The 19739-nt window shown below is 44.7% G+C and overlaps 1 protein-coding gene across 4 annotated transcripts in view; it reads left to right on the plus strand.

Annotated features, from left to right (window-relative positions):
• LSAMP (limbic system associated membrane protein) overlaps positions 1 to 19739 on the plus strand; it is a 1679098-nt gene that overhangs the window by 1596311 nt on the left and 63048 nt on the right. For all 4 annotated transcript variants that reach the window (XM_075263299.1, XM_075263298.1, XM_075263300.1 and 1 more), the window contains 2 exons: positions 13467 to 13587; positions 14665 to 14813. In XM_075263299.1, the coding sequence (XP_075119400.1) occupies positions 13467 to 13587; positions 14665 to 14813 (270 nt within the window). The remainder of the gene's footprint in view (positions 1 to 13466; positions 13588 to 14664; positions 14814 to 19739) is intronic.

A 19739-nucleotide genomic window follows, 5' to 3' on the forward strand; every position in this document is an offset into this window, starting at 1 on the left:
GGCAGAACCAGGAGAGAACAAAGGAAGGACCTGTAGAGAGGAGGGGCAGAACCAGGACAGAACAGAGGAAGGACCTGTAGAGAGGAGGGGCAGAACAAGGAGGGAACAGAGGAAGGACCTGTAGAGAGGAGGGGCAGAACAAGGACAGAACAGAGGAAGGACCTGTAGAGAGGAGGGGAAGAACCAGGACAGAAGAGAGGAAGGACCTGTAGAGAGGAGTGGCAGAACAAGGAGAGAACAGAGGAAGGACCTGTAGAGAGGAGGGGCAGAACCAGGAGGGAACAGAGGAAGGACCTGTAGAGAGGAGGGGCAGAACCAGGACAGAACAGAGGAAGGACCTGTAGAGAGGAGGGGCAGAACCAGGAGGGAACAGAGGAAGGACCTGTAGAGAGGAAGGGCAGAACCAGGAAGGAACAGAGGAAGGACCTGTAGAGAGGAAGGGGCAGAACCAGGAGGGAAGAGAGGAAGGACCTGTAGAGAGGAGGGGGAGACCCAGGAGGGAACAGAGGAAGGACCTGTAGAGAGGAGGGACAGAACCAGGAGAGACCAGAGGAAGGACCTGTAGAGAGGAGGGGCAGAACAAGGAGAGAACAGAGGAAGGACCTGTAGAGAGGAGGGGCAGAACCAGGACAGAACAGAGGAAGGACCTGTAGAGAGGAGGGGCAGAACCAGGAAGGAACAGAGAAAGGACCTGTAGAGAGGAGGGGCAGAACCAGGAGAGAACAGAGGAAGGACCTGTAGAGAGGAGACGCAGAACCAGGAGAGAACAGAGGAAGGGCCTGTATAGAGGAGGGGCAGAACAAGGAGAGAACAGAGGTAAGACCTGTAGAGAGGAGTGGCAGAACCAGGAGAGAACAGAGGAAGGACCTGTAGAGAGGAGACGCAGAACCAGGACAGAACAGAGGAAGGACCTGTAGAGAGGAGGGGCAGAACAAGGAGGGAACAGAGGAAGGACCTGTAGAGAGGAGGGGCAGAACAAGGAGAGAACAGAGGAAGGACCTGTAGAGAGCAGGGGCAGAACCAGGAGAGAACAGAGGAAGGACCTATAGAGAGGAGGGGCAGAACCAGGAGAGAACAGAGGAAGGACCTGTAGAGAGGAGGGGCAGAACCAGGAGGGAACTGAGGAAGGGCCTGTAGAGAGGAGGGGCAGAACCAGGAGAGAACAGAGAAAGGACCTGTAGAGAGGAGGGGCAGAACCAGGAGAGAACAGAGGAAGGACCTGTAGAGAGGAGGGGCAGAACCAGGAGAGAACAGAGGAAGGACCTGTAGAGAGGAGGGGCAGAACAAGGAGAGAACAGAGGAAGGACCTGTAGAGAGGAGGGGCAGAACCAGGAGAGAACAGAGGAAGGACCTGTAGAGAGGAGGGGCAGAACCAGGAGAGAACAGAGGAAGGACCTGTAGAGAGGAGGGGCAGAACCAGGAGAGAACAGAGGAAGGACCTGTAGAGAGGAGGGGCAGAACAAGGAGAGAACAGAGGAAGGACCTGTAGAGAGGAGGGGCAGAACCAGGAGGGAACAGAGGAAGGACCTGTAGAGAGGAGTGGCAGAACAAGGAGAGAACAGAGGAAGGACCTGTAGAGAGGAGGGGCAGAACCAGGAGAGAACAGAGGAAGGACCTATAGAGAGGAGGGGCAGAACCAGGAGAGAACAGAGGAAGGACCTGTAGAGAGGAGGGGCAGAACAAGGAGAGAACAGAGGAAGGACCTGTAGAGAGGAGGGGCAGAACCAGGAGAGAAGAGAGGAAGGACCTGTAGAGAGGAGGGGCAGAACAAGGAGAGAACAGAGGAAGGACCTGTAGAGAGGAGGGGCAGAACCAGGAGAGAACAGAGGAAGGACCTGTAGAGAGGAGGGGCAGAACCAGGAGAGAACAGAGGAAGGACCTGTAGAGAGGAGGGGCAGAACAAGGAGAGAACAGAGGAAGGACCTGTAGAGAGGAGGGGCAGAACCAGGAGGGAACAGAGGAAGGACCTGTAGAGAGGAGTGGCAGAACAAGGAGAGAACAGAGGAAGGACCTGTAGAGAGGAGGGACAGAACCAGGAGAGAACAGAGGAAGGACCTATAGAGAGGAGGGGCAGAACCAGGAGAGAACAGAGGAAGGACCTGTAGAGAGGAGGGGCAGAACCAGGAGAGAAGAGAGGAAGGACCTGTAGAGAGGAGGGGCAGAACAAGGAGAGAACAGAGGAAGGACCTGTAGAGAGGAGGGGCAGAACAAGGAGAGAACAGAGGAAGGACCTGTAGAGAGGAGGGGCAGAACCAGGAGGGAACAGAGGAAGGACCTGTAGAGAGGAGGGACAGAACCAGGAGAGAACAGAGGAAGGACCTGTAGAGAGGAGGGGCAGAACCAGGACAGAACAGAGGAAGGACCTGTAGAGAGGAGGGGCAGAACAAGGAGGGAACAGAGGAAGGACCTGTAGAGAGGAGGGGCAGAACAAGGAGAGAACAGAGGAAGGACCTGTAGAGAGGAGGGGCAGAACCAGGAGAGAACAGAGGAAGGACCAGTAGAGAGGAGGGGCAGAACCAGGAGAGAACAGAGAAAGGACTTGTAGAGAGGAGGGGCAGAACCAGGAGAGAACAGAGGAAGGACCTGTAGAGAGGAGGGGCAGAACCAGGAGAGAACAGAGGAAGGACCTGTAGAGAGGAGGGGCAGAACCAGGAGAGAACAGAGGAAGGACCTGTAGAGAGGAGGGGCAGAACCAGGAGAGAACAGAGGAAGGACCTGTAGAGAGGAGGGGCAGAACAAGGAGAGAACAGAGGAAGGACCTGTAGAGAGGAGGGGCAGAACCAGGAGGGAACAGAGGAAGGACCTGTAGAGAGGAGGGACAGAACCAGGAGAGAACAGAGGAAGGACCTGTGAAGAGGAGGGTCAGAACCAGGAGGGAACAGAGGAAGATCCTGTAGAGAGGAGGGGCAGAACCAGGAGAGAACAGAGGAAGGACCTGTAGAGAGGAGGGGCAGAACCAGGACAGAACAGAGGAAGGACCTGTAGAGAGGAGGGGCAGAACAAGGAGGGAACAGAGGAAGGACCTGTAGAGAGGAGGGGCAGAACAAGGAGGGAACAGAGGAAGGACCTGTAGAGAGGAGGGGCAGAACAAGGAGAGAACAGAGGAAGGACCTGTAGAGAGGAGGGGCAGAACCAGGAGAGAACAGAGGAAGGACCTGTAGAGAGGAGGGGCAGAACAAGGAGAGAACAGAGAAAGGACTTGTAGAGAGGAGGGGCAGAACCAGGAGAGAACAGAGGAAGGACCTGTAGAGAGGAGGGGCAGAACCAGGAGAGAACAGAGGAAGGACCTGTAGAGAGGAGGGGCAGAACCAGGAGAGAACAGAGGAAGGACCTGTAGAGAGGAGGGGCAGAACCAGGAGAGAACAGAGGAAGGACCTGTAGAGAGGAGGGGCAGAACAAGGAGAGAACAGAGGAAGGACCTGTAGAGAGGAGGGGCAGAACCAGGAGGGAACAGAGGAAGGACCTGTAGAGAGGAGGGACAGAACCAGGAGAGAACAGAGGAAGGACCTGTGAAGAGGAGGGTCAGAACCAGGAGGGAACAGAGGAAGATCCTGTAGAGAGGAGGGGCAGAACCAGGAGAGAACAGAGGAAGGACCTGTAGAGAGGAGGGGCAGAACCAGGACAGAACAGAGGAAGGACCTGTAGAGAGGAGGGGCAGAACAAGGAGGGAACAGAGGAAGGACCTGTAGAGAGGAGGGGCAGAACAAGGAGAGAACAGAGGAAGGACCTGTAGAGAGGAGGGGCAGAACCAGGACAGAACAGAGGAAGGACCTGTAGAGAGGAGGGGAAGAACCAGGACAGAAGAGAGGAAGGACCTGTAGAGAGGAGGGGCAGATCTAGGAGGGAACAGAGGAAGGACATGTAGAGAGGAGTGGCAGAACAAGGAGAGAACAGAGGAAGGACCTGTAGAGAGGAGGGGCAGAACCAGGATAGAACAGAGGAAGAACCTGTAGAGAGGAGGGGCAGAACCAGGAGGGAACAGAGGAAGGACCTGTAGAGAGGGGGTGCAGAACCAGGAGGGAACAGAGGAAGGACCTGTAGAGAGGAGTGGCAGAACAAGGAGAGAACAGAGGAAGGACCTGTAGAGAGGAGGGGCAGAACCAGGAGGGAACAGAGGAAGGACCTGTAGAGAGGAGGGGCAGAACCAGGATAGAACAGAGGAAGGACCTGTAGAGAGGAGGGGCAGAACCAGGAAGGAACAGAGAAAGGACCTGTAGAGAGGAGGGGCAGAACCAGGAGAGAACAGAGGAAGGACCTGTAGACAGGAGACGCAGAACCAGGAGAGAAGAGGAAGGGCCTTTATAGAGGAGGGGCAGAACAAGGAGAGAACAGAGGAAGGACCTGTAGAGAGGTGTGGCAGAACCAGGAGAGAACAGAGGAAGGACCTGTAGAGGGGAGGGGCAGAACCAGGACAGAACAGAGGAAGGACCTGTAGAGAGGAGGGGCAGAACAAGGAGGGAACAGAGGAAGGACCTGTAGAGAGGTGTGGCAGAACCAGGAGAGAACAGAGGAAGGACCTGTAGAGGGGAGGGGCAGAACCAGGACAGAACAGAGGAAGGACCTGTAGAGAGGAGGGGCAGAACAAGGAGGGAACAGAGGAAGGACCTGTAGAGAGGAGGGGCAGAACAAGGAGAGAACAGAGGAAGGACCTGTAGAGAGGAGGGGCAGAACCAGGAGGGAACAGAGGAAGGACCTGTAGAGAGGAGGGGCAGAACCAGGACAGAACAGAGGAAGGACCTGTAGAGAGGAGGGGCAGAACCAGGAGGGAACAGAGGAAGGACCTGTAGAGAGGAGGGACAGAACCAGGAGAGAACAGAGGAAGGACCTGTGAAGAGGAGGGTCAGAACCAGGAGGGAACAGAGGAAGGACCGGTAGAGAGGAGGGGCAGAACCAGGAGGGAACAGAGGAAGGACCTGTGAAGAGGAGGGTCAGAACCAGGAGGGAACAGAGGAAGGACCTGTAGAGAGGAGGGGCAGAACCACGAGAGAACAGAGGAAGGACCTGCAGAAAGCAAGAGAAAGACCAGGAGAGAAAAGAGGTAGGACCAGGACAGAACTAAAGAAAGAAAGAAATGGACAACATTGAGGGAACTGAAGCAGAAGTACAGGTATGACCAAGAAGAAACAGAGGGGTACAAGGATAAGGGAGTAAAGGAAGGACCAAGAGAGAACAGAGGCAGGACCTGTGGACAGCGGAGGAAGGACCTGTGGACAGCAGAGGCAGGACATGTGGACAGTAGAGGCAGGACCTGGGGACAGTAGAGGTAGGACCTGGGGACAGTAGAGGCAGGACCTGGGGACAGTAGAGGCAGGACATGTGGACAATAGAGGCAGGACCTGGGGACAGTAGAGGCAGGACATGTGGACAGTAGAGGCAGGACCTGGGGACAGTAGAGGCAGGACCTGAGGACAGTAGAGGCAGGACTATAAGAGACCAGGGGGAGGACCAGGAGAGAGAAGAGATCAGACCAGAGGGCACTGGGAGGACTGTGATATAACAGGAGTAGGACCTTAAAAGAACAGAAGCAGGACCTGTAGGGAGCACGGACAGGACCAGGAGAGCACGAGGGTATGGTATGGGTATGGTCAGGAGAGAACAGATTTGAGATACATTTTTATACACTGCCTGAAAACTATGGAAGGACAAGTGATAAAGAGAATATGGAAGGAACAAAGTCAGGAAGTGGCAGCAAGAAACAAATGTGTCAGGAATTCACCACTGAGGACCCTCATCCATCATCTGGAGGGCAGAGGACATGTAAAGAGTCTTCTCTATGGAGGACCTGACATGTCCATGGATTACATAGATACTCCCTGCAGAATTGTGTAATGCTTCTTCTCCCCTGTGGTGGCGCTGCTGGTCACTGAGGGTCAGAGGACACCAAAAGGTGCGGTGTTAAGTAAAGAACTTCTCCGGCTCCATCTTCATAACCCGGAAACTTTCTTATTAGTAGAATGTATTATTTTCTGCAGCTTCTTCTTTACTTCTCAGGGGGAATTAACTATATTTTTAGACAGCGCTAAATAAAGTGGAAATCATTAGTAATAAAGCGGCGCCTGAGGTCAGGGAGGCACTCTACAGCCTGCGATGTGCCGAGGTCACAGAAGGTCTCCACTATCTGAGCTCATACGTGATGTGAACTCAGGGCCAAGATATCTAATTGTCTCCAGGAGTTAGTGGCAAATATTCCCCAGGGAAGGAAAATGTGATTATATTTATCTGCAGAATGTGAAGACTCCGACTAACAAATATCACAGGCAAAAGTAGTAATACCTCCATATATCCTCATATATCCTCATGTCCGAGAGCAACAAAAAGATACAATGTATCTGAGACTCTACACATGTCACAAAACTACAATCCCAGCAGTCCAAGGGAGTCACAGAAAGGAAATCACTTAAAGTACAGGATAAGTAATGTAATGTATATATACAGTGACTGTACCAGCAGAATAGTGAGCACAGCTCTGGAGTATAATACAGGATAAGTAATGTAATGTATGTACACAGTGACTGCACCAGCAGAATAGTGAGCGCAGCTCTGGAGTATAATACAGGATAAGTAATGTAATGTATGTACACAGTGACTGCACCACCAGAATAGTGAGCGCAGCTCTGAAGTATAATACAGGATAAGTAATATAATGTATGTACACAGTGACTGTACCAGCAGAATAGTGAGCGCAGCTCTGGAGTATAATACAGGATAAGTAATGTAATGTATGTACACAGTGACTGCACCAGCAGAATAGTGAGCGCAGCTCTGGAGTATAATACAGGATAAGTAATGTAATGTATGTACACAGTGACTGTACCAGCAGAATAGTGAGCGCAACTCTGGGGTATAATACAGGATAAGTAATGTAATGTATGTACACAGTGATTGTACCAGCAGAATAGTGAGCGCAGCTCTGGAGTATAATACAGGATAAGTAATGTAATGTATGTACACAGTGACTGTACCAGCAGAATAGTGAGCGCAGCTCTGGAGTATAATACAGGATAAGTAATGTAATGTATGTACACAGTGACTGTACCAGCAGAATAGTGAGCGCAGCTCTGGAGTATAATACAGGATAAGTAATGTAATGTATGTACACAGTGACTGTACCAGCAGAATAGTGAGCACAGCTCTGGAGTATAATACAGGATAAGTAATGTAATGTATGTACACAGTGACTGTACCAGCAGAATAGTGAGCGCAGCTCTGGGGTATAATACAGGAAAAGTAATGTAATGTATGTACACAGTGACTGTACCAGCACAATAGTGAGCACAGCTCTGGAGTATGATACAGTATATGTAACGTAATGTATGTACACAGTGACTGCACCAGCAGAATAGTGAGCGCAGCTCTGGAGTATAATACAGGATAAGTAATGTAATGTATGTACACAGTGACTGCACCAGCAGAATAGTGAGCGCAGCTCTGGAGTATAATACAGGATAAGTAATGTAATGTATGTACACAGTGACTGCACCAGCAGAATAGTGAGCGCAGCTCTGGAGTATAATACAGGATAAGTAATGTAATGTATGTACACAGTGACTGTACCAGAAGAATAGTGAGCGCAGCTCTGGAGTATAATACAGGATAAGTAATGTAATGTATGTACACAATGACTGCACCAGCAGAATAGTGAGCGCAGCTCTGGAGTATAATACAGGATAAGTAATGTAATGTATGTACACAATGACTGCACCAGCAGAATAGTGAGCACAGCTCTGGAGTATAATACAGGATAAGTAATGTAATGTATGTACACAGTTACTGTACCAGCAGAATAGTGAGCGCAGCTCTGGAGTATAATACAGGATAAGTAATGTAATGTATGTACGCAGTGACTGTACCAGCAGAATAGTGAGCGCTGCTCTGGAGTATAATACAGGATAAGTAATGTAATGTATGTACACAGTGACTGCACCAGCAGAATAGTGAGCGCAGCTGTGGAGTATAATACAGGATAAGTAATGTAATGTATGTACACAGTGACTGTACCAGCAGAATAGTGAGCGCAGCTCTGGAGTATAATACAGGATAAGTAATGTATGTATGTACACAGTGACTGCACTAGCAGAATAGTGAGCGCAGCTCTGGAGTATAATACAGGATAAGTAATGTAATGTATGTACACAGTGACTGCACCAGCAGAATAGTGAGCGCAGCTCTGGAGTATAATACAGGATAAGTAATGTAATGTATGTACACAGTGACTGTACCAGCAGAATAGTGAGCGCAGCTCTGGAGTATAATACAGGATAAGTAATGTAATGTATGTACACAGTGACTGTACCAGCAGAATAGTGAGCGCAGCTCTGGAGTATAATACAGGATAAGTAATGTAATGTATGTACACAGTGACTGCACCAGCAGAATAGTGAGCACAGCTCTGGAGTATAATACAGGATAAGTAATGTAATGTATGTACACAGTGACTGTACCAGCAGAATAGTGAGCGCAGCTCTGGAGTATAATACAGGATAAGTAATGTAATGTATGTACACAGTGACTGCACCAGCAGAATAGTGAGCGCAGCTCTGGAGTATAATACAGGATAAGTAATGTCATGTATGTACACAGTGACTGCACCAGCAGAATAGTGAGCACAGCTCTGGAGTATAATACAGGATAAGTAATGTAATGTATGTACACAGTGACTGCACCAGCAGAATAGTGAGCGCAGCTCTGGAGTATAATACAGGATAAGTAATGTAATGTATGTACACAGTGACTGCACCAGCAGAATAGTGAGCGCAGCTCTGGAGTATAATACAGGATAAGTAATGTAATGTATGTACACAGTGACTGCACCAGCAGAATAGTGAGCGCAGCTCTGGAGTATAATACAGGATGTAACTCAGGATCAGTACAGAAAGACAGATATGATTTTAACTACGTTTCATTTTAACTAAATGGACATTGGATAAACTGAATCGGCCACAAGGGCAATAATGAAATTTCTTTCTTGCCAGAACTTATTGGTTACAGCATTTGCAGTGAAGTATCTGGTCCAACATTGGAAAGTAAATTTGATGATTTTTCCACAGAGAAATAAACTTTTCTGTAAAAAATCTCACACTGTGTAGAGTTTTATTCCAGAGCACAGCTAGGAAATACATCAGGAATCCAACTTCAAGAAAATGTCCTACTGTGCGCTGTGACATATCTGTAGTGGCTGGTGAGCCTGACAGGTACAAGTACAGGCCTGATGCGTGTGCAATGGAGAAGTGCATGACTGCCGAAATCTCACTTATAACTCAATAAGAAGATTGAGTCCTTAAAGAATATTTCTACCTGCAATGATTTTACACATCACTATATATCTAAATTATGTAGATCTGAGTCACTGTGTTTATACATTACTAATCCTATATTGGACTCCAGAGGTGCGCTCACTATTCTGCTGGTACAGTCACTGTGTACATACATTACATTACTTATCCTGTATTATACTCCAGAGCTGCGCTCACTATTCTGCTGGTACAGTCACTGTGTACATACATTACATTACTTATCCTGTATTATACTCCAGAGCTGCGCTCACTATTCTGCTGGTACAGTCACTGTGTACATACATTACATTACTTATCCTGTATTATACTCCAGAGCTGCGCTCACTATTCTGCTGGTACAGTCACTGTGTACATACATTACATTACTTATCCTGTATTATACTCCAGAGCTGCGCTCACTATTCTGCTGGTGCAGTCACTGTGTACATACATTACATTACTTATCCTGTATTATACTCCAGAGCTGCGCTCACTATTCTGCTGGTGCAGTCACTGTGTACATACATTACATTACTTATCCTGTATTATATTCCAGAGCTGCGCTCACTATTCTGCTGGTGTAGTCACTGTGTACATACATTACATTACTTATCCTGTATTATACTCCAGAGCTGTGCTCACTATTCTGCTGGTGCAGTCACTGTGTACATACATTACATTACTTATCCTGTGTTATACCCCAGAGCTGCGCTCATTATTCTGCCGGTACAGTCACTGTGTACATACATTACTTATCCTGTATTATACTCCAGAGCTGCGCTCACTATTCTGCTGGTGCAGTCACTGTGTACATATATTACATTACTTATCCTGTATTATACTCCAGAGCTGCACTCACTATTCTGCTGGTGCAGTCACTGTGTACATACATTACATTACTTATCCTGTATTATACTCCAGAGCTGCGCTCACTATTCTGCTGGTGCAGTCACTGTGTACATACATTACATTACTTATCCTTTATTATACTCCAGAGCTGCGCTCACTATTCTGCTGGTACAGTCACTGTGTACATACATTACATTACTTATCCTTTATTATACTCCAGAGCTGCGCTCACTATTCTGCTGGTGCAGTCACTGTGTACATACATTACATTACTTATCCTGTATTATACTCCAGAGCTGCGCTCACTATTCTGCTGGTGCAGTCACTGTGTACATACATTACATTACTTATCCTGTATTATATTCCAGAGCTGCGCTCACTATTCTGCTGGTGCAGTCACTGTGTACATACATTACATTACTTATCCTGTATTATACCCCAGAGCTGCGCTCATTATTCTGCTGGTAGAGTCACTGTGTACATACATTACTTATCCTGTATTATACTCCAGAGCTGCGCTCACTATTCTGCTGGTACAGTCACTGTGTACATACATTACATTACTTATCCTGTATTATACTCCAGAGCTGCGCTCACTATTCTGCTGGCGCAGTCACTGTGTACATACATTACTTATCCTGTATTATACTCCAGAGCTGCACTCACTATTCTGCTGGTGCAGTCACTGTGTACATACATTACATTACTTATCCTGTATTATACTCCAGAGCTGCGCTCACTATTCTGCTGATACAGTCACTGTGTACATACATTACATTATTTATCCTGTATTATACTCCAGAGCTGCGCTCACTATTCTGCTGGTACAGTCACTGTGTACATACATTACATTACTTATCCTGTATTATACTCCAGAGCTGCGCTCACTATTCTGCTGGTGCAGTCACTGTGTACATACATTACATTACTTATCCTGTATTATACTCCAGAGCTGCACTCACTATTCTGCTGGCGCAGTCACTGTGTACATACATTACTTATCCTGTATTATACTCCAGAGCTGCACTCACTATTCTGCTGGTGCAGTCACTGTGTACATACATTACATTACTTATCCTGTATTATACTCCAGAGCTGCGCTCACTATTCTGCTGATACAGTCACTGTGTACATACATTACATTATTTATCCTGTATTATACTCCAGAGCTGCGCTCACTATTCTGCTGGTACAGTCACTGTGTACATACATTACATTACTTATCCTGTATTATACTCCAGAGCTGCGCTCACTATTCTGCTGGTGCAGTCACTGTGTACATACATTACATTACTTATCCTGTATTATACCCCAGAGCTGCGCTCACTATTCTGCTGGTATAGTCACTGTGTACATACATTACATTACTTATCCTGTATTATACTCCAGAGCTGCGCTCACTATTCTGCTGGTACAGTCGCTGTGTACATACATTACATTACTTATCCTGTATTATACTCCAGAGCTGCGCTCACTATTCTGCTGGTACAGTCGCTGTGTACATACATTACATTACTTATCCTGTATTATACTCCAGAGCTGCGCTCATTATTCTGCTGGTGCAGTCACTGTGTACATACATTACATTACTTATCCTGTATTATACTCCAGAGCTGCGCTCACTATTCTGCTGGTGCAGTCACTGTGTACATACATTACATTACTTATCCTGTATTATACTCCAGAGCTGCGCTCACTATTCTGCCGGTGTAGTCACTGTGTACATACATTACATTACTTATCCTGTATTATACTCCAGAGCTGCGCTCACTATTCTGCTGGTACAGTCACTGTGCATATACATTACATTACTTATCCTGTATTATACTCCAGAGCTGCGCTCACTATTCTGCTGGTACAGTCACTGTGTACATATATTACATTACTTATCCTGTATTATACTCCAGAGCTGCGCTCACTATTCTGCTGGTACAGTCACTGTGTACATACATTACATTACTTATCCTGTATTATACTCCAGAGCTGCGCTCACTATTCTGCCGGTGTAGTCACTGTGTACATACATTACATTACTTATCCTGTATTATACTTCAGAGCTGCGCTCACTATTCTGCTGGTACAGTCACTGTGCATATACATTACATTACTTATCCTGTATTATACTCCAGAGCTGCGCTCACTATTCTGCTGGTACAGTCACTGTGTACATATATTACATTACTTATCCTGTATTATACTCCAGAGCTGCGCTCACTATTCTGCTGGTGCAGTCACTGTGTACATACATTACATTACTTATCCTGTATTATACTCCAGAGCTGCGCTCACTATTGTGCTGGTACAGTCACCGTGTACATACATTACATTACTTATCCTGTATTATACTCCAGAGCTGCGCTCACTATTCTGCCGGTACAGTCACTGTGTACATACATTACATTACTTATCCTGTATTATACTCCAGAGCTGCGCTCACTATTCTGCCGGTACAGTCACTGTGTACATACATTACATTACTTATCCTGTATTATACTCCAGAGCTGCGCTCACTATTCTGCTGGTGCAGTCACTGTGTACATACATTACATCACTTATCCTGTATTATACTCCAGAGCTGCGCTCACTATTCTGCTGGTGCAGTCACTGTGTACATACATTACATTACTTATCCTGTATTATACTCCAGAGCTGCGCTCACTATTCTGCTGGTGCAGTCACTGTGTACATACATTACATTACTTATCCTGTATTATACTCCAGAGCTGCGCTCACTATTCTGCTGGTACAGTCACTGTGTACATACATTACATTACTTATCCTGTATTATACTCCAGAGCTGCGCTCACTATTCTGCTGGTGCAGTCACTGTGTACATACATTACATTACTTATCCTGTATTATACTCCAGAGCTGCGCTCACTATTCTGCTGGTACAGTCACTGTGTACATACATTACATTACTTATCCTGTATTATACTCCAGAGCTGCGCTCACTATTCTGCTGGTGCAGTCACTGTGTACATACATTACATTACTTATCCTGTATTATACTCCAGAGCTGCGCTCACTATTCTGCTGGTGCAGTCACTGTGTACATACATTACATTACTTATCCTGTATTATACTCCAGAGCTGCGCTCACTATTCTGCTGGTACAGTCACTGTGTACATACATTACATTACTTATCCTGTATTATACTCCAGAGCTGCGCTCACTATTCTGCTGGTACAGTCACTGTGTACATACATTACATTACTTATCCTGTATTATACTCCAGAGCTGCGCTCACTATTCTGCTGGTTACCTGTTACAGCTGCTTTGCTATAATGCTGAGGGGTGTTTTTACCCTAGTTTTGCTGACCAGGGTTTCTTTCTCTCCATAGACCCTCCTATTATCACTGAATCCAAGAGCATTGAGGCGATCACGGGCAAGCAGGCATATCTTCGCTGTGAGGCCTCTGCTGAGCCCAAGCCGGACTTTGAGTGGTACAAGGATGACACAAGGTAACGCCCCCTCCCCCACCCCTTGTCTTCTGCCCCCTGTTAGGGCTAGTTCACACGTGAGTATAAGGGGAGGTTTTTGACAGCGGATTTCGCGTCCAAAACCTCCCCTTATAATGGTGGTCTATGGAGACCGCCGGGCTTCTGTTCTCCACTAGCGGCGAGCTGCTGCTAGCGGCGAAAAGAAAGGACATGTCCTTTCTTCAGGCGGAAGCCGCGCAGGCTCAGCCGCGCGGCTTCCGCCCCCGGCAGCTCCCTCCTATGTCGGCTCATTCATTTGAGCCGACAGCAGAGGGTTAAGCCGCGACAGCGATGGTCGCCGCGTCTCTCTCTCTGTCAAAACCCGCGTGGGCAGTTCACGTGTGAACTAGCCCTTACCCCTCGTCCATCTTCCCACCATGGCTGAGATTTCTTATTGTTGTAGAGAGTTTTTTCTAACCATTTTCCTTGGAGCCGGAGAGTAAAGAGACTTTGTCTTCTCCAACCCCCCAATACAGAGTCCAGAGTAGACCCCAAAGTTAGACCTGACCCCAAACTAAGTCCAGATCCTCTGACCACAGAACTCATTCAGACCCCTGACATGATCAGACTCGACCCCAAATTCAGACCATTAGATCATAAAGCTCCAGATCAGACCCCAAAATTAGGTCAGTCCATAGAATTGGCTCAGACCCCCAGACCTGACCTAAGCCCAAATCACCAGGTGACAAAGGTCAGACCCCTAATAAATCCAGACCCCTCCTCACACCACAGCAGGGGGACCCCAGACTAGATCCGAAAATGACTTCAGACCTCACATTGGAGCCCTTAATAAATTATGACCACCCCCCCCCCCCACACACACACACACAGAAGACCCCAAAGCCTATTGACATCCCAAACCCCATCCTGCATTTACGTTACATTCCTCCTCCCCCCGAGACAAATCCGCAGCCAGGCAGTGTTGTCATAGGCACAGAGCAGAGGAGATCGGCTGTGGTCCTGTAAGTTCATTATATCCGTCTCCAGGAAGAGACGCCGCGCTTGCCCTTTAATTAGCGGCCGCCATTCCCATGTCACCGATATTGATCTCTATTGCAGGATAAACAGCGCACAAGGTCTGGAGATCAAGAGTATGGGGAACCGATCCACGCTGGTGGTGGCGAACGTCACCGAGGAACACTACGGAAACTACACCTGTGTGGCCGCTAACAAGCTGGGGGTGACCAACACCAGCCTATACCTCTATAGTGAGTATATACAGTATACACCAGTACCTATATACTGCGCACACCAGCCTATACCTCTAGAGTGAGTATATACAGTATACACCAGCCTATACCTCTATAGTGAGTATATACAGTATATATACAGTACACACAGCCTATACCTCTAGAGTGAGTATATACAGTATATATACTGCGCACACCAACCTATACCTCTATAGTGAGTATATACAGTACATATATACAGTATACACCAGCAGTGAGTATATACAGTATACACCAGCCTATACCTCTATAGTGAGTATATACAGTACATATATACAGTATACACTAGCCTATACCTCTATAGTGAGTATATACAGTATACACAAGCCTATACCTCTAGAGTGAGTATATACAGTACATATATACAGTATACACCAGCCTATACCTCTATAGTGAGTATATACAGTACATATATACAGTATACACCAGCCTATACCTCTATAGTGAGTATATACAGTACATATATACAGTATACACCAGCCTATACCTCTATAGTGAGTATATACAGTATACACCAGTACCTATATACTGCGCACACCAGCCTATACCTCTAGAGTGAGTATATACAGTATACACCAGCCTATACCTCTATAGTTAGTATATACAGTACATATATACAGTATACACCAGCCTATACCTCTATAGTGAGTATATACAGTACATATATACAGTATACACTAGCCTATACCTCTATAGTGAGTATATACAGTATACACCAGCCTATACCTCTAGAGTGAGTATATACAGTATACACCAGCCTATACCTCTATAGTGAGTATATACAGTACATATATACAGTATACACCAGCCTATACCTCTATAGTGAGTATATACAGTACATATATACAGTATACACCAGCCTATACCTCTAGAGTGAGTATATACAGTACATATATACAGTATACACTAGCCTATACCTCTATAGTGAGTATATACAATATACACAAGCCTATACCTCTATAGTGAGTATATACAGTACATATATACAGTATACACCAGCCTATACCTCTATAGTGAGTATATACAGTATACACCAGCCTATACCTCTAGAGTGAGTATACACAGTACATATATACAGTATACACCAGCCTATACCTCTAGAGTGAGTATATACAGTATACACCAGCCTATACCTCTATAGTGAGTATATACAGTACATATATACAGTATACACCAGCCTATACCTCTATAGTGAGTATATACAGTACATATATACAGTATACACCAGCCTATACCTCTAGAGTGAGTATATACAGTACATATATACAGTATACACCAGCCTATACCTCTAGAGTGAGTATATACAGTATACACCAGCCTATACCTCTAGAGTGAGTATATACAGTACATATATACAGTATACACTAGCCTATACCTCTATAGTGAGTATATACAGTATACACAAGCCTATACCTCTAGAGTGAGTATATACAGTATACACCAGCCTATACCTCTATAGTGAGTATATACAGTACATATATACAGTATACACCAGCCTATACCTCTATAGTGAGTATATACAGTATACACCAGCCTATACCTCTAGAGTGAGTATATACAGTACATATATACAGTATACACCAGCCTATACCTCTAGAGTGAGTATATACAGTATACACAAGCCTATACCTCTAGAGTGAGTATATACAGTATACACCAGCCTATACCTCTATAGTGAGTATATACAGTACATATATACAGTATACACCAGCCTATACCTCTAGAGTGAGTATATACAGTATACACCAGCCTATACCTCTATAGTGAGTATATACAGTATACACAAGCCTATACCTCTATAGTGAGTATATACAGTATACACCAGCCTATACCTCTAGAGTGAGTATACACAGTACATATATACAGTATACACCAGCCTATACCTCTATAGTGAGTATATACAGTATACACCAGCCTATACCTCTAGAGTGAGTATACACAGTACATATATACAGTATACACAAGCCTATACCTCTAGAGTGAGTATATACAGTATACACCAGCCTATACCTCTATAGTGAGTATATACAGTACATATATACAGTATACACCAGCCTATACCTCTATAGTGAGTATATACAGTACATATATACAGTATACACCAGCCTATACCTCTAGAGTGAGTATATACAGTACATATATACAGTATACACCAGCCTATACCTCTAGAGTGAGTATATACAGTATACACCAGCCTATACCTCTAGAGTGAGTATATACAGTACATATATACAGTATACACTAGCCTATACCTCTATAGTGAGTATATACAGTATACACAAGCCTATACCTCTATAGTGAGTATATACAGTACATATATACAGTATACACCAGCCTATACCTCTAGAGTGAGTATATACAGTATACACCAGACTATACCTCTAGAGTGAGTATATACAGTATACACCAGCCTATACCTCTATAGTGAGTATATACAGTGCATATATACAGTATACACCAGCCTATACCTCTATAGTGAGTATATACAGTACATATATACAGTATACACTAGCCTATACCTCTATAGTGAGTATATACAGTATACACCAGCCTATACCTCTATAGTGAGTATATACAGTACATATATACAGTATACACCAGCCTATACCTCTAGAGTGAGTATATACAGTATACACCAGCCTATACCTCTAGAGTGAGTATATACAGTATACACCAGCCTATACCTCTATAGTGAGTATATACAGTACATATATACAGTATACACCAGACTATATCTCTAGAGTGAGTATATACAGTATACACCAGCCTATACCTCTATAGTGAGTATATACAGTATACAGCAGCCTATATCTCTATAGTGAGTATATACAGTATATTCACAGTACACACCAGTACCTATATACTGTGCACACCAGACTATACCTCTATAGTGAGTATATACAGTATACACAAGCCTATACCTCTATAGTGAGTATATACAGTGCATATATATATATATATATATATATAGTACACACCAGTGTAAAGCTCTATACTGACCTATATGGATTATCAGAGATCTGCACTATTTGATGCCACATGACAGTATATACCACCCCACGTAGCGCCCAGTGTATACGCCTCCCTATACATTAATGACTCTCACTCGATATATTTGGTGCATATAATTTGCACAGAACAATAAGTTGCGCCTCATGTGATGAATAAAATAATACCGCTCTTTGGGGACTTAAAGATACAGTTGTTTTCTGGAGTGATAAATAATGTATCCTGCGGGGTTATTAAATATGCATGGCGCGGCCACCGCTCCGCCGCTCCGTGACACGGGATTTTTGGAAAGCCCTAAATGTTTGAGAAGCTTTTTAATGTCTCTATAACTGGTCGGATGCTTAAGAGCGCAATACAGACTAATGCGCTGAGAGCTCTGCCGCGGTAATAAGTGGCGGCGTGTCATCGGGAAGACGTGGCAGAGAGCGGGCTCCGAATCATCTGACACCTGATATATACAGATGTTTATGTGTCAGGTGTCAGAGGAGGAAGAACACGGACACGAGGGATGGGCAACACGTAAGAAAGCGAGATTAACCCCTTCACTTAACGCTCCGCATGTACGACTCCTATACTATATACTCTAAGGCCCCATATAATGCCTGTACAGATAAAAGAACCATATAGTGCTAAATAATGTGCTAATAGTACTGCCATACCAACATAATACTGCCATATAGTGAACACATAACATGTCTCTGGAAGATATGAACAGGCTCAAAATGTCACACAGAGAATAATACCGCTATGATAGTACTTATATGAAAGTACCATATAGAGTAATAAATGTCCTAATGGTTAGCCACATACTATCGCCATATCTACAATATAGCAGTACGTGAAGACATGACATCGTCATGCAGGTCTGTGACACATAAGAATGGAATCATTGCCAGATGGAAAATAATACTGCTATAATACAACTCATATAAAAGTACCATATACTGTTAAATAATATATAATGTACATAGCCAACAAGAGAATAGATCTGCTATAATACAACTCATATAATAACACACATCACACGAGCCATGCGTTGCACAAAAATTCTAGCATAGAATGGCAAAATAACACAATACTCACATAGTAAAACCAGAAGATCGCAATGCAGTGAAATAATACTGTCATACAGTGAAGCTTATGAGTGCAGTAAATACATAGTACTCCTATGCAATTAAAACATAATAGTCCTGTATAGTGAACACATAATACTCCTATATAGTGAAAACAATACTCCTATATAGTGAACACATAATACTCCTATATAGTGAACACATAATACTTCTACATAGTGAAAACAATACTCCTATATAGTGACCACATAATACTCCAATATAGTGAAAAACATGATACTCCTATACAGTAAACACATAATACTTCTATATAGTGAAAACATAATATTCCTATATAGTGAATACATTATACTCCTATATAGTGAATACATTATACTCCTATATAGTGAATACATTATACTCCTATATAGTGAATACATAATTCTGCCATGCAATGAAAGTTTAACAGTACCATGAACACCCAATATACTGCAATATAGTGAGCACCTATTATTCCTATACAGTGCACACATAAAGCTACCATACAGTGAATACATAACCGTTCCATAAACACGTACTACTCTTCCATATAGAAAGACATAATGTCCCTATACAGTGAAAAGAGAAGAACACTATATATGGAGAAAACATAATACTGCCATGTAACGGTATGTTGTGACAACATGGTTAAAAATGCAGCGCCTGCATAACAATACCATACAGGAAATATATAACAGTGCCATACAATACCCACATAATACTGCCATACAGTGACACATAGCAGTATAATGCAACGTCTACATAACTGGAAATTCACCTTCTACATATCAATACCGTATTACAT

The sequence above is a fragment of the Leptodactylus fuscus genome, chromosome 2 (genome assembly GCF_031893055.1).
Source record: "Leptodactylus fuscus isolate aLepFus1 chromosome 2, aLepFus1.hap2, whole genome shotgun sequence".
Classification (NCBI taxonomy): Eukaryota; Metazoa; Chordata; class Amphibia; order Anura; family Leptodactylidae; genus Leptodactylus; species Leptodactylus fuscus.